Below are 15,235 nucleotides of genomic sequence, written 5' to 3' on the forward strand. Positions count from 1 at the left end.
GTGAGGAGAGGGGGAGAAGACATCCAGGAAACCACAAGGGTGTCAGGAGAGCTTCCCAAAGACAGAGACGGTTTTAGGAACCGTGAATGTGGACGACAGCTGTTCTAGCTTCTTCTGGCCGAGGCGGGAGGTAAAGACAGAAAATACAAAGTCCACGTTGTATTAAGATTGCTAGCACTACTGGAACAAATGACTGCCAACTGGGTGGCTTAAATCAACAGAAATTTAAAGGTCACACTGTTCTGCAGGACAGATATCCAATATGAAGGAGTCAACAGGGTTGGTTCCTTCTGTAGGCTCTGAGGGAGACTCTGTTCCTTGTCTCTGTCTCAGCTCTGAGTTTTTGGTGTTTTTCATCAATCCTTGGTGGGTTTGGGCTTGGAGATGCATGTCTCCAATCTCTGGGTCTCTGCCTCCATCTTCCCATGGTCTCCTCCCTGGGAATCTCTGCTGTCTTCGTTCTGTTCTCCTCTTCCCCCCTCTACTCCCTCTTTCTTCCTTCTCCTCCTCCTTCTCCTCCTTCTTCCAATTTAAGCACTCAATACCTATTTATTAAATTCACCATTTGGTCATAGTGTAGGTGTGAACACCTGTGCTAAGATTCTAAGATCCAGTTCTTACTTTTCAGAGCCTTTTTCCCAAGAGAGACAAGAAGGACAAAGTGTTCCTGGTGATGTGTTTGACTATCTTTCCTAGGAAGGAAAGATTTAGTTTCTTTCTGACATGTTGAGGAAAACATCCACTTGGATTCCACGGGCGAAGCTTCACAGAGAAGGTATGGCTTCCTGGAAGTTTGTTTTTTCTTTTTATGGAGTCTTAGATGTGAAAGAAGTGAGGCTTACAGGGCTCTTTTTCTTCTTCTCCCACTCCCAACCCCAACCTCTGGTAACCATCAATCTGTTCTCAGTAACTATGAGCTTACCTTTTTTGTTTTTTGTGGGGGTTTTTTTGGTGGGGGGCTGTTTAGATTTCACATATAAGTGAAAAATACAGTATTTGTCTTTGTCTGACTTACTTCACTTAGCATAATGCCCTTGAGATCTGTCCACATTGTTGCAAATGGCAGGATTTCCTTCTTTTAATGGCTGAATAATATTCCATTGTATATATACCACATCTTCTTTATCCACTCGTCCATCGATGGACACTAGACTGTTTCCATATCTTGGCTATTGTAAATAGTGCTGCAATGAACATGGAAGTGCAGATATCTTTCCAAGTTAGTATTTTTGCTTTCTTTGGATAAATACCCAGAAGTGGGTTTGCTGGATCATATGGTGGTTCTATTTTATTTTTTTTGAGGAACCTCCATACTGTTCTCCATAGTGGCTGCACCAATTTACATTCCCACCAACAGTGCAGGAGGGCTCCCCTTTCTCCACACCCTTGCCAACACTTTGTCTTTTCAATAGTAGCCATTCTAACAGGTGTGAAGCGATATCTCATAGTTTTGATTTGCATTTCCTTGATGATTAATGATGTTGAGCATCTTTTCAAGTACCTGTTGGCCGTCTGTATGTCTTCTTCAGAAAAGGTCTATTCAGATCTTCTGCCCATTTTTAAATTGAACTTTTTTTTTTTTTTTAACAAATATGGTGTCTTATAAGGACACCAGTCATAATAGATTTAGGGTCCTTGCTAATACAGTATGACCTCATCTTACCTTGATTACATTTGCAAAAGCCCTATTTTCAAAAAAGGTGACATTCATAAGTATTGGGGGGTGGTTAGGACTTCAACATATCTTTTGGCAGGGGACACAATTCTACCCATAACTCAGGTCAAGTCAGAACCTGTGACAAGAGAAAAGTCTGAAGACTACATACCCATGGCATGGTCTGTAAAAGTCTTTAAAAGATTCCAACTGATATTCTGTAGTCTTAGAATAACCATTTCATATCTCACAAACCCCCAAATTCCTCATAGTACCATCTCATAGCTTATCTAATTTAAATCATGACCATAGTAATAATAAAAACAACTACACAATCTTCATTTGAAGAAAATGCTAGAGGAAGTTCATTTCCCCCTAATTCTAGAGAAAGGCATATGAGATGTTGAACTCTTTTCCAACCTGTGAACTTTAATTTATTTCTTGGAAATAATTCTACTTCCATTAAATCAAATTATAGATGATTGCATGTATTTTTAAAATTTATTTATTTATTTTTGGCTGCGCTGGGTCTTTGTTGCTGCACGTGGGCTTTCTCTAGTTGCGGCGAGCGGGGGCTACTCTTCGTTGCGGTGCACGGGCTTCTCATTGTGGTAGCTTCTCTTGTTGAGGAGCACAGGCTCCAGGCGCGTGGGCTTCAGTAGTTGTGGCACGTGGGCTCAGTAGTTGTGGCTCGCAGGCTCTAGAGTACAGGCTCAGTAGTTGTGGTGCCCAGGCTTAGTTGCTCTGTGGCATGTGGGATCTTCCTGGACCAGGGCTTGAACCCATGTCCCCTGCGCTGGCAGGCAGACTCCCAACCACTGCGCCACCAGGGAAGCCCAAGACGACTGCATTTAAAATCAGGCAACCTATGGTTTTCCCCAAACTAGGAACCCATTACTATGTTGGCCATTCCGTCACAATTTTCCACCTCCTTTCTTTGTAACACCTCCAGGACTTTGTATTTCAAGGAAACATGCAGTAAACAGATTTTGGCTGGGCTGCAGCTGGTAATTCTTGTGCAGGCGACGTCCTGTGAGAAAATCCGAGCCTCAGCTGCAAATTTCTTCGTCCTGGTGCATGCAATCCGTTTGCTGTAGGAAGCAGAGGGATCGTATTTTCTTTCACGTTCTAACTCGTATTGTAAAATATATTATTGTTCTCTAAAAAAAATTATGAAAACATGCAGTTTCAGGTTCAATACAGATGAGCCAAGAGCTGAAGGCATTTGCCAAAAAAAAAAAAAAAAGAAAAAAACTAACATGAACTCCAGGTACATACAACACATATCGTGATTTGAGAGCAAATGCATGCCTTTGGGTTGACATCGGCAATAATTCTTGGTACCAAGACATCCACCTAAGAGTAAGACACTCAACTGATAGGCTCTCCACAGTCGGCTAGGGAGGAGGATGAGAGGGTCCTGAAGGCATCTGCAGGAGGAAATGAAGCCTGCTGAGGATGCTTGCAAGAGACAAGGTGGAACATAATATCTTGTCTTCAAAGATTTCCAAAGCAAGAGGCCGGGAGAGGAAGGAATCCAGCTGGCTTTGCTTTAGCTCTGTTGGTAGAGATGGCACATGGATAGATCACCAGCCCTTTCCAACGGTGAAAGGAACTCCCTTACAGACCTGCAGACGTCTTCATCGGCCAGGTCCAAAAAGGGCTGCATGTCCAGGAACTGTCCGTTGTCCATTTGATCCATACATTCAAGTAGATGGTTCATTAAGTTCACAAATGCTTTCAAAGGTTTACAGTCTCCTAGGGGTGTAGCCTTGTAAAATGACTGGAGTGAAGCTCTAGAAACACGGAGAAGGATGTTTCATCTCTGCTTAGGGCTTCAGGGGATTAATGACCAGAGGAACACTGCATTGAGAAAGTCGGTGAAATGGGTCCCACAGCTCCTTCTACGTGGAAGATTTCACAATTCTGTGATTTATGTGCTAGTTGATGCCATCACTCACCCCCAGGTAATATGATGATTGGGTAGTAGGATATTCAACGTACCACAATCCCTTTCTTTGAAAAAAATGCATGAGATGCAAACATCCTTGTACAATGTGTTACAGTGGAATCTGATCTCATTATCTGATTTAAACTCAGAAGGAAATATCTAATCTAAGCTAATATGTTTTGACCAGTGTAATTTTCTTAGGGAAGATACAGTTTTCTAAGGTTTAATACTTTATTTTTAAATCTAAACTACTTTTTTAAAACACACAAAATATTATAGCAATATCACATTAGTTATCTGGATGTACACATTATAAAATATAGAGTTATGAAAGTATTTCACTAGGTAAAAATTTGGGGGGAGCAGTAAAGCTTTTAATGATTTTAAAAAAAATTCCAGGCAATAAGTACATCTGAATTTGGTAAGAAAGGAACCTCGTGTTCTTTGATTTAATCTTATTGCACAGTCTGTTGAGAAGAAAAATATGCATTAGCATTCCTTTGGATGGAATTCCATTTATGAATCCTCCAATGTCAAAAATATAACAATGCAAAAAATACCCAAGTGAGTACTTTGCATGTTAAACTATACCATTAAAGCACCTTCCTATAGTTCTATCATGATTTTATCCCTCCCTCTTTCCCCATTTTATACTTTTTATGTCTTGGTCCATCTAGAGAAGCAACAAATAAGAAGCTTCATTTTGGGGGATTCAGAAAGCCCTTCTTCATTCCACAACACAGGAGTATATGCCTTGGATATTCATCTCAAGATTGGTGGAAACCTTTCCATCATGGATCCTCAATGGAAAACATAACTTTCAAACTCTTTTTTTTTTTCCTTTTTTATTTTCGTGGAAACTTAAAGCATTCCCTGCTTGAATTCACTGTGCCTAATGACCCGTTTCTGAAACTTTAGTTTTTCTTGGGACTCATTTACTTTCCCATCAAAGGGCTTACATTTCTTTACATCACCTCTTGGACTTACCCAAAGCCTTGCACATGTTAAATGCAAATAGTGATTTATCAATATTTTTCAATGAATCACCTAAAAAGGTTGTAAAGAGAATAAGGAATGGAGGAGAGAAGAAAACACACAAAGAATCAGAGTTGGGATCTGGAGATCCATAGACTATCTGGCTGGGGTTAGAACTACAGTGAACACATAGCAGGTAGATGGGATGTCAGGTGAATACGCTCATTTTTTGATGGAACGATGGATTATGTCATGTCATAAAACAGACAGAACAGAACATAGCTCAAAGCATACATTTTAAAGAAAACTGATAGGAGTGTTTCAGAACATGCAATTTTCAGATTGTGTCGAAACCGACTACAAAAGCTCCTTTGCTTGAGACAAATCAATACTTTCAGTGTTCCTCTCTTTCTGATGGGAACACACAGTCTTCCCCCGGGCAAACTTGACTATTGTACACACAACCACATTCACAACGGACGAGAGAGTATCTTGATTAAGGGAAACTTCAGAGTGCTTGGAATTCAGAGAGGAAGGCAGAGTCTTGTCACCTCCATGTGCTTTTTGGCTTTTTCCAGAAAACTGTAACACATTGGATCTTAAAGGAATTACGGATGTTTTTTCCTGTGGGCTTTCCTCCAACATCCTACACACAAACAGAGCCACACAGACACACACACACACACGCCACAAACTATATACCAATGCCAGTCATCACCACTCAAAATAATCAGACATGTGATATCTAACAAGAAAAATTATTTTCATTTTTTTTTCTCTGTTTCCAGTTGTGGAAACTTACTTCGCCAAGCCTAAACAGAATATTCGATTGAATTATAATAAGACAGAGACTACCGTGTCTCTCGTCATCATTTTGTCTTAACAGGTGGTTGGCACATGAATAGATCACTCTCTTTCAGACTCTCTCTCTGCCTCAGTTGCCTGTGAGTTCCTGGATGATTTGTAGGTCTGATTTATTTACGCAGGGCTGCTGTTTTGCACTCCTCACAAATTCTCCATGGTCCTCAACTCCAAAGCTAACGAATTCTCAGCTCTGTTCACTTTCACTGCAGTTTGGATGTCACCGCACACAGAATAAGGATTCTTAACCGTAAAGGAGAAAACATGAAACTAATCCTTTATGAAGACAGCCTGGTTTAGGAAAACCAAACAACAAACTAGATACACAGGAACCTACTCCCCATCTTGGCACCCAAGGAACTTCAGTCTTCGGACGACAGATACTGTAATGAGATGAACACTGAATTACCCGAAAATTAAAGTTGTGAGAACATACTGATCTTTTCTATTTTATAGTCATTTCTTACACAGTAGCTTACTCCAAAATCACTATAACCCTAACATTCACAGGAGGTACAGTACTATTATTATTCATAACTGAGGTCACTCAATATTAAAAAGGTTGAAGGCTTTGCCAAGATAGTATGCAAAATAAACAACAGTGTCCAAACCAGCAGTGTCTTTGGCAACAAATGAAGCTATTACGTGTCCTGGGGTCGAGACTGCACGAGTAAATAAGGAGGAGATTTCTGGACACCGACACATACTCTAGCGGACTAATTGCACCTCAACTTTCTATCTTGAACAGTTTGTTTGTAATGTTTATAATACGCATGCCTAGCAAAGGGTTTTTTTAATACATCCTAAGTCATTTGGACTTGTTCTAATTGTGAAAAAAATTATAAATTGCTAATGGAATTGAGTTAAAACTCATGTTTTGGAAAATGACAAGTGTAAGGGGAAATTCTCTTCTTTAGAGAACAGTTGTTCTGAATTACTCAAACAAGTATAAGGCATACTAACCAAATAGCATTATTCATAATATATATAATTTCTAAACCCACCACAGGATTATTTTTCTATTGGTGAATCTCTTAAGCTGGGAGAGAGACACATGTTGTCAGAAATCTACTCTAGTTTAACCGTGTTCCCAAAATGCTAAATTCTTTTCAATTAATCCTTGTCAGGGAGCTATTTATTAAATAATCCTTCCTAATTATCTTCACTTACAAGCCACGTCTACACAACGTCAAAAATCCCCCGACAGATGAAAATGGGAAGCATTTAATGATTTTCACATAGCTGCGTGCTTATGTGGATTGGCTAAAACATCTTTCTCACTGTGTTAACGTAGTCAACTTTTAGTTTTTGCCACTAAAACTAAACTTTGCCACTCTGCACACAACTTTGCCACTCTGCCTACAACTGAACTAGACTTTGCCACTCTGCATACAACTGAACTATTTGTGACTTGACGAAAAGAGAAAGGCAATTAATTTTTCCGTTATCTCACAGAAAAAAATAGTGCTATTGTCGTTGGATGTTCTCAGTTCCTCTTCCAAGAAATGAATTTTAATGCTTCCTTGATGATTAATTTCTGTACGTCAAACAGGATGCTAAAAATCCATTTGACAACTCAGGCTAAAAAAGATAAAGCTTAGGAATAAAGCAGAACAAGATAATACACTGCTCTTCTAAAAAAAAATGCCATTCCCGAAATAATGCCATTTGCAGCGACGTGGACGGAGCGAGAGATTATCATACTAAGTGAAGTAAGTCAGACAAAGACACATATGATATCGCTTATATGTGGAATCTAAAATATGACACAAATGACCTTATCTACAAAACAGAAATAGACTCACAGACAGAGACAACAGACTTGTGGTTACCAAGGGGGAGGGGGATGGAGGAGGGTTGGATTGGGAGTTTGGAGTTAGCAGATGGAAACTATCATATATAGAATGGATAAACAACAAGGTCCTACTTTAGAGCACAGGGAACTATATTCAGTATCCTGTGATAAACCAAATGGAAATGAATATGAAAAAGAATATATATGTATAACTGAGTCACTTTGCTGTATGGCAGAAATTAACACAACATTGTAAATCAACTATACCTTCTATTTTAAAAATGCCATTCCTCAAAATTCCCTTTTGTTAAAGCCATACTAGGAACTGTCGGAAGTGATGGATGCTTGGTCCCGTTTCTTAAGCTGACCCCTCCAATACTACAGTAAATACTTATGTTATAGACAATACACATTTATTATGTACTGGACATTATATTAGACCAATATGCATATGCAAATTAGCTGAAAAGTTCTGGTTCTCTTTTCTAGTATTAACTATGCTCCACTAACATCAGATTACAGAGTCGTTATAGGTACAAGATACCAGACAAAGCACTTCATATGGATTAATACCTTAAATCTCCCAGCTCATCTTTATTTTACACACAAGGAAACTGAGGCATGTACTAGCTAAGGAACTTGTCCATAATCACTCAACTGGTAAGGGAAGAGGCTGGCATTTGCACCCTGGCAGGCAAGTTCCTGACCAATCCTCCAAGCTGAGCTGACGGAGTGAACCAAACTGACATTAGAAAGGGTACAGAAAAGGTATCTGCATCCCTCATGTTCACAGCAGCACCCTCCATAACAGTCGAGCAATGGAAACAACCTAAGTGTCCATCTATGCATGGACAGGTAAAGAATCTGTGGTGTAGATACAGATACATAATGGAATATCATTGAGCCATAAAAAAAGGAAATTCCTGCTATTTGTGGCAACGTGGATGGACCTTGATGGCATTATGCTAAGTGAAATTAGTCAGAAAATGGCAAATACTGTATTCACTTCTATGTGGAATCTACACAAAAAACACATGATATCACTTATATGTAGAATCTTAAAAAAATATTACAAATGAACTTATTTACAAAACAGAGTCACAGATGTAGAAAACAAACTCATGGTTACCAACAAGGGGGAAAGCGGGGGAGGGGTAAATTGGGAGATTGGGATTAACATATACACAACTATATATAAAACAGGTAACTAATAAGGACCCACTGTAGAGCACAGGGAACTCTACTCAATTCTCTGTAATGACCTATATGGGAAAAGAATCTAAAAAAAGAGTGGATCTATGTATATGGATAACTGATTCACTTTGCTGTACAGCAGAAACTAACACAACATTGTAAATCAGCTATACTCCCATAAAAAAATTGATTGAAAAAATAAAAAATAAACAAAAAACAAACAAAACCACCAAACTCGTAGAAAAAGAGATCAGATTTGTTGCAGCCAGAGGTGGGGGTAGAGGAATGGGGGATTGAATGAAGGGGGTCGAAAGGTACAAACATCCAGTTCCAAGACAAATAAGGTACTAGGGGTATAATGTACAGTGTTGATGACTCTAGTTACCACTGCTCTATGAGATACAGCAAAGTTGCAAAGAAAGTAAATCCTAAGACTTCTCATCACAAGGAAAAAATCTTTTCCTTTTTTTCTTTTTCTCGTACCTATATGAGAAGATGTATGTTAGCTGAAACTACTGTGATCGTTCCATAATATGCAGAAGCCATACCATCATGCTGTCCCCCTTAAACTTGTACAGCAATGTATGTCAACTGTATCTCAATAAAACCGGGGGGCAGGTAAGAATTAACTGACATTCTGTCAAATAAATTCATCAATAAATTATTTTTTAAAAGGATAGAGAACCACTTTCCCCAAAACAGATCAGATATTGAGGTCTAGAGGGAAGGAATGGGGAGCCCAAAAGATTTTGCTAACACAGAAGAAGACATTTAGAGGTACAGCTGCCATCGTGAGGGACATTTTGTGGAGACAGATGAGAAAAGAGGACCATTTGGATGTTTTGCTCTCTGCCATTCACTGACACCTACTCTGGACATCTGTTTTAGATGCCTGGGAAATCTTAAATGCCCGTTCATTATGTTCCTGTGTAAAATCAGTGTATCTTTTGAATATGACATTTAGTAAGAGTTGCCATAAATCTGTTCTAAAACGAGGAACCAAAAGTTGGGTATCTACTTTGTACAGGTTAAACCTCAAATCTGCAAAATATCCACCCACCAATTGGAACCAACTTTGTCTCCTTGATATATATAAGGGAAAGCAGCAAATTTTAACGACCCAGCGTTAAAATGAGTGTGTGTGGTGTTGTTTTTTTAACCAGTTATTCTGGAGGTCGAAAGGGTAAAAAACAAATCAGCATCTCAGAATGAGTAGTAACTCAGAAAGCTCAGAACGACTCTTTAGTGATGTGTATGTTGTTTTCGATTAGGGTATTTATATTAAAGGCTGGCAAAACTCTACGAGTTTCCTGTTGCCGCTTAACAAATTGCCACCAATGTTGTGGCTTCGAGTGGCAGATATTTAGGAAATTAGAGTTCTGAAGGTCAGAGTTCCACTGGGCTAAAATTGAGGGGGGGGTGGGCAGGGCTGTGCTTCTTTCTGAGGCTCAAGGAGAGAACTTGTTTCTTGTCTTTTCCAGCTTCGACGGGCTTCAGGGTTCCTCGACTCCTGGCTCCGCCTTGTCCTTGAAGGCAGCAATGGCCCCTGTGCCTTTTTTCCATTGCTTCCCTCTGGCCCTCAACATCTTTTCTGCTTCCTTATTCACAACAAAGTGTTTTTGTTATTAAATATGGACCCACCCAGATAAACCAGAATATAATCCCTCCATCTTAAAGTCAATGGATAAGCAAATATCATAACAATAGGGACAGAGTAAAGGGACAAAGTAGGTAATTAAATAGTTAATCCCACTAGGGGATTGTACGTAAAGAAAAAAGTATGGGAGACCCTGTAAGTTAATGATCACTCAAGAAAGCAGGCGTGCTGAACCAGAAAGCCAAGCAGGCTTATTGGCAACAAAATCATGCAACAGAAGTACAAGACATGCCCCAAAACAATAAAAAATAAATGGTGGCATGAGACCCACATCCTGCCCAGTGAGCTCAGTAAGTTAATGACCCCTAGGACATGCTCTCTGCAGACATAAAAAACAATAATTTATGGAACGGTGACATTTCAAAGTGAAAGACCCTCATTGTACTGAGACATGAAATAATTTTTCCATTGTGCCATGACAGTCCCAGCTTGACCATGTGGGGGGACAAGAAAACTCCCCTGCCTGCTGTGGAGGAGGAGCTAAGGACGGAAGCCTGATGTCTACCCAAGAATGAGGAAGAAGGTGGTCTTCTCCCCCTCCCCACTTTTCCTTTGATTATAAGACTGCAGCCCGCTAAGTTCTCAGTGGTGCACGGCACCCTCTCGCCTACCTGATTGTAAGGCTCACAAATGCCCTATTCTAATAAATCACTTCTTATCTATCACTTTGCCTCTTGCTGAATTCCTTTTTTTCTTTTTAATATTTATTTATTTATTTGGCTGTGCTGGGTCTTAGTTGTAGCATGCAGGATCTAGTTCCCTGACCAGGGATTGAACCCGGGCCCCTTGCATTGGGAGCACAGACTCTTAACCACTGGACCACCAGGGAAGTCCCTCGCTGAATTCTTTCTGCACTGAGACATAAAGAACTGGAGCTCCTCAGAGCCCGCCCGAAAATGCCACCTAGCGGTTTCAATTCCATCAGCAACCTTCATCCCATTGGCCCTGTAAGGTAACATATTCAAAGGTTCCAGGGATTAGGACGTGCCCTTCTTTGGAGGAGGCATTATTCTGCCTAGAACAAGTCTCTGTGTGCCTCTCGAAATTAAGCATGCTTGTCTCTGTTGCCATGCCAACATGTGAAGCTTGACTAGCATAGGATAGGAACTCAGAACTCAGAACTATCATTGGTAGGGAAGTCAGATGGCCACACCGTTGGATGAATGCATCACGACAAATCTAAAAAAAATGATGGAGTACCAAAATGGAACACTGAATTCCAAATAGCCAATACTGCTGTGCACACACTTAATGAAATGCACTGTTATGAATTAAGATATGCCCTAAAGGAAGGTCTTTGGAGAAATCAGCATGATGCCATAATTTCCATGTGTTACTGTACAAGTGGGGTTTATTCATTTAGTAATATCCAATAATTAAACATCTAAACCTCCATGTTGATTCACAAATGGATGCAAGTCATCTATTTTTAAACCCTCAAAACTCCTGACCCAATAGGCTGTGATTTCCTGTTTCTGCAAACACACGGGCATATAGCTTCCCTCACCAGCAAAATTCCATTATTTATCTATTGTAGGGAGATCAAATTTACCTATTCAGCCCCTATTAGATTTCTGATACTCCCGCCAAGATGGTGTGAGATATTGCGTGCCAGAGTGCTCTAAAAAGCCCAGAGGAATCAACAGGTAGCACTGCCTTTATTCTTAAATTTAGATTGCTTCTCTATTCGGCAGCTTTTTTCGCGTGTTTCTATTCCCAAATTCCTATTCAATCCTGAACCACAAAGAAACGGCCGAATCGTTTATGGGTTCAATCCACACAATTGCACATCTATGGGTCTGTCATCAAGGAAGCTACTGATTTGTCTTCCTGGGCGGTGTAACTGTACCCCGACCTCTCAGAAGCAGGCATTCTATTTGAAGTGCATTCCTTGTTTGGAAGGTTAATGCTATAAAGTCACCGGTTCAGAGACACCAGCATATCAAATTTATGATGAAAGCAATTTTATTTTATTTTTTAAAGATTTTTGTTTGATGTGGACCATTTCTTAACATCTTTATTGAATTTGTTACAATATTGCTTCTGTTTTATGTTTGTTTGTTTGGTTTTCTTTTTTGGCCGCGAGGCATGTGGGATCGTAGCTCCCCGACCAGGGATCAAACCGCACCCCCTGCATTGGAAGACGAAGTCTTAACCACTGGCCCGCCAGGGAAGTCCCATGAAAGCAATTTTAATCCTTTACCCTGTTTTGTTTCCGCCACCCTGTCTTTGTTTCTTTTTATTCCTTTCTTTGAATAGTTCATGATGAGAAAGACCATGACCCAGGTGGCTTTGAAATGAGAACTCTAATTGGTTTGGGGTGGGGTTATCCATCCTCTTACATATGCACCAAGCAGCTACTGCGGGCTGCTGCGCACTAGGGCAGCTCAGCACCGGGCATGGAAGTAAGGCGTCCAGTGTCAGTTTAACCCCTTGAACCCTATTCAAGACCTAGACTTTACAAGGTAATTGTGAGATCTGTCACCATAGTGACAATAGCCACATGCCAGACGCTACTAACATAATGAAGCTCAACCCTTTCACTTTCCCTGGGCATTCTTTGTCATCTCCCTAACAGACGCCCCATCCTGGTTTCTTGAGAAAGGTACCCAGGCCACCTCTTTGCATCTGCACGGAGCAAGAACAATATGGCAGATACGATCCGACTTTGGAGATCACTGAATAATGTCATCGTTTATGGCAGACTTTCAGCCAAAGCTCACTGACAAACATCTCCCAAGGACTAAAGGTAAAAAAAGGAAAAGAAATGTCTGCATGAAAGTTACCAAGGACAAGGACACACTTCAGTTTCTATAGCAGACGGTGATGGCTATGATTCCTCTCAATTACTTTTTTTTAAGTTCCAGGAAGATTTCATTCTATGTTTTTCCTTCTCCTTGTATAAAAAAGAGCACATGTAAACAAGAAATGAGAAGTGGACTTTCATTGTAGACTACCTTGAATCTGGTTGGTCTGGTTAGCAAACATTTTAATTTGAGGTCTACATGAACAAGGAGATATCCGAGTTTTACTAGTATTGGATTAAGTTAATATATGGGACATGATTGTTTTCACAGATTTTCACTGTTGTGTTATCCAAAAGAAAAGGGGCATTTTGTTCAAGCAAGAAAATCATTTTTCTAACGTAGTTAGAATCATCTGATGACACACATTTGCCATTTGATTGCAGTGAATATTGGCAGGAAATAAAGCCCAAATTTATATCAACAACATGGATTCTAAACAAACAAGTCCAATTGTTTTATCAAATATCCCTTGCTTGTGTATTTAAAACAATCAGTGGTTCCTTTTAAGACTCAAAAAGTGCTAATATCTTAAGGCATTAAAGCCAAAGGAACCATTCCTTATATAATTTTCAGGTGCTCACGTCAGCATGCTAATATTCTTTAATTCTATTAGTTTCTCTAGATCCATTCCTTTTTTTTAACATCTTTCTTGGAGTATAATTGCTTTACAATGGTGTGTTAGTTTCTGCTGTATAACAAAGTGAATCAGCCATACATATACATATATCCCCATATCCCCTCCCTCTTGCATCTCCCTCCCTCCCACCCTCCCTATCCCACCCCTCTAGGTGGTCACAAAGCACAGAGCTGATCTCCCAGTGCTATGCGGCTGCTTCCCAACAGCTATCTGTTTTACGTTTGGTAGTGTATATATGTCCATGCCACTCTCTAACTTTGTCCCAGCTTCCCTTCCCCCTCCCCGTGTCCTCAAGTCCATTCTCTAGTAGGTCTGTGTCTTTATTCCCGTCTTACCACTAGGTTCTTCATGACCCTTTTTTTTTTTCCCGTAGATTCCATATATACGTGTTAGCATACTGTATTTGTCATACAGAGTGAAGTGAGTCAGAAAGAGAAAAACAAATAGATCCGTTCCTTGACAGGTGATTCAGGTATAACATAGAAGACTATATGCTCACACTGGCTATCACCTACAAATAAAGACTACAGCAGTGCTAAATAGGCAATATATGGAAAGAATTAAGTCATTAATTATGATACTCTCCATCGATTAGACACTGTGTAAATTCAAGTCGAACAAATGGTACGTTACTGAGATAACTCAATATGAAAAAAAAAAATGAATGGTTATAGAAAATATCATGCACAGGACATTATACAACCCTCTTGGCAAATTTGAGGCTGAGCGAGCAGGTGTTTTCTGTTTAGAATAAGTACTTACCATCCTCCGTGGGCACATAGATATTCAAATAAAGGCAGTCTTCATTCTGATCTTGAACGTAGGTCATCAGAGTATCCAGATTGGCAGTAAACCAGATGGGCAGCATGTCATGCAAGAGAGACCGCTCATCCAGGTGCTGGGGGCATACGGCAGCAAACTGAGTGGCGTTCCGAACCCCAGTCCATGAGGAGGGGGGTTCCGGGGGCTGAAACCGCCTTTCCCCAGTAGGAGGCGAGGCATAAGGGACCCCCAAGTATTGCTCCACTGGACCCAAAATCTCATTGGGCAGCGGTGTTCTCAAGCCCCGGATTTTGCCGTAATTGGTGTTGACCACAGGATACTGCGCCTGGCTGTCGATGAGCGTGAACTTGATGGCCAGGGAGGTGATCCACAGCAGGACGTTGGAGTTCACCATGACACAGACCGGGGTGAAGACCAGCGGAAGCCATAACAGTCCCTGGGGTCTCGACATGGTTCACCACCACATCCGCGGGCGTCCGTGCGATGCAACTCCAAGCAAAGCAAGCCGTGAAGGGAGCCTGCAGAGGGAGACGGCTTTCCAGGGACCAAGACCCTGGAGAGGGGAAGGGCTTGCTAGGAAGCCTCTCCGATGGGTCATAGACAGAGCCCAAGGTTAACAACAAACCCGGCGGTTTTCTCGGCAGCCCATCACGGGACAGCAGCCCTCTCTTAATCCTGGTGCCCAATTCCAGCCCGTGCGAGGCTCCAAGGAAGCGGTGACCGTCCAACACCTCCCTGGGGCAACGATCACTTAGGAGAAGTCCAAGGCAGAGCGGTCAGCCTAATGGGAGAAAAAAGCAGACAAGGATAAGGAAGGCAAGACCACTGCCACCGATGGCGTTTGCTGTGTGTTCCACGCAACCCTCAACATCACGCAAGGAAATTCTCATTCACCGATGAATTTGTACAGCGGCATCTGTG

The 15,235-nt window shown here is 40.9% G+C and overlaps 1 protein-coding gene across 3 annotated transcripts in view; it reads right to left on the reverse strand.

Annotated features, from left to right (window-relative positions):
* Positions 1-14,765, reverse strand: part of NLGN4X (neuroligin 4 X-linked) — a 255,121-nt gene extending 240,356 nt beyond the window's left edge. For all 3 annotated transcript variants that reach the window (XM_068533211.1, XM_068533210.1, XM_068533209.1), the window contains exon 1: positions 14,294-14,765. In XM_068533211.1, coding sequence (XP_068389312.1) covers positions 14,294-14,765 — 472 coding nt within the window. The remainder of the gene's footprint in view (positions 1-14,293) is intronic.
* Positions 14,766-15,235: the final 470 nt, after the last annotated feature.

Source organism: Eschrichtius robustus, chromosome X, assembly GCF_028021215.1.
Source record: "Eschrichtius robustus isolate mEscRob2 chromosome X, mEscRob2.pri, whole genome shotgun sequence".
Classification (NCBI taxonomy): domain Eukaryota; kingdom Metazoa; phylum Chordata; class Mammalia; order Artiodactyla; family Eschrichtiidae; genus Eschrichtius; species Eschrichtius robustus.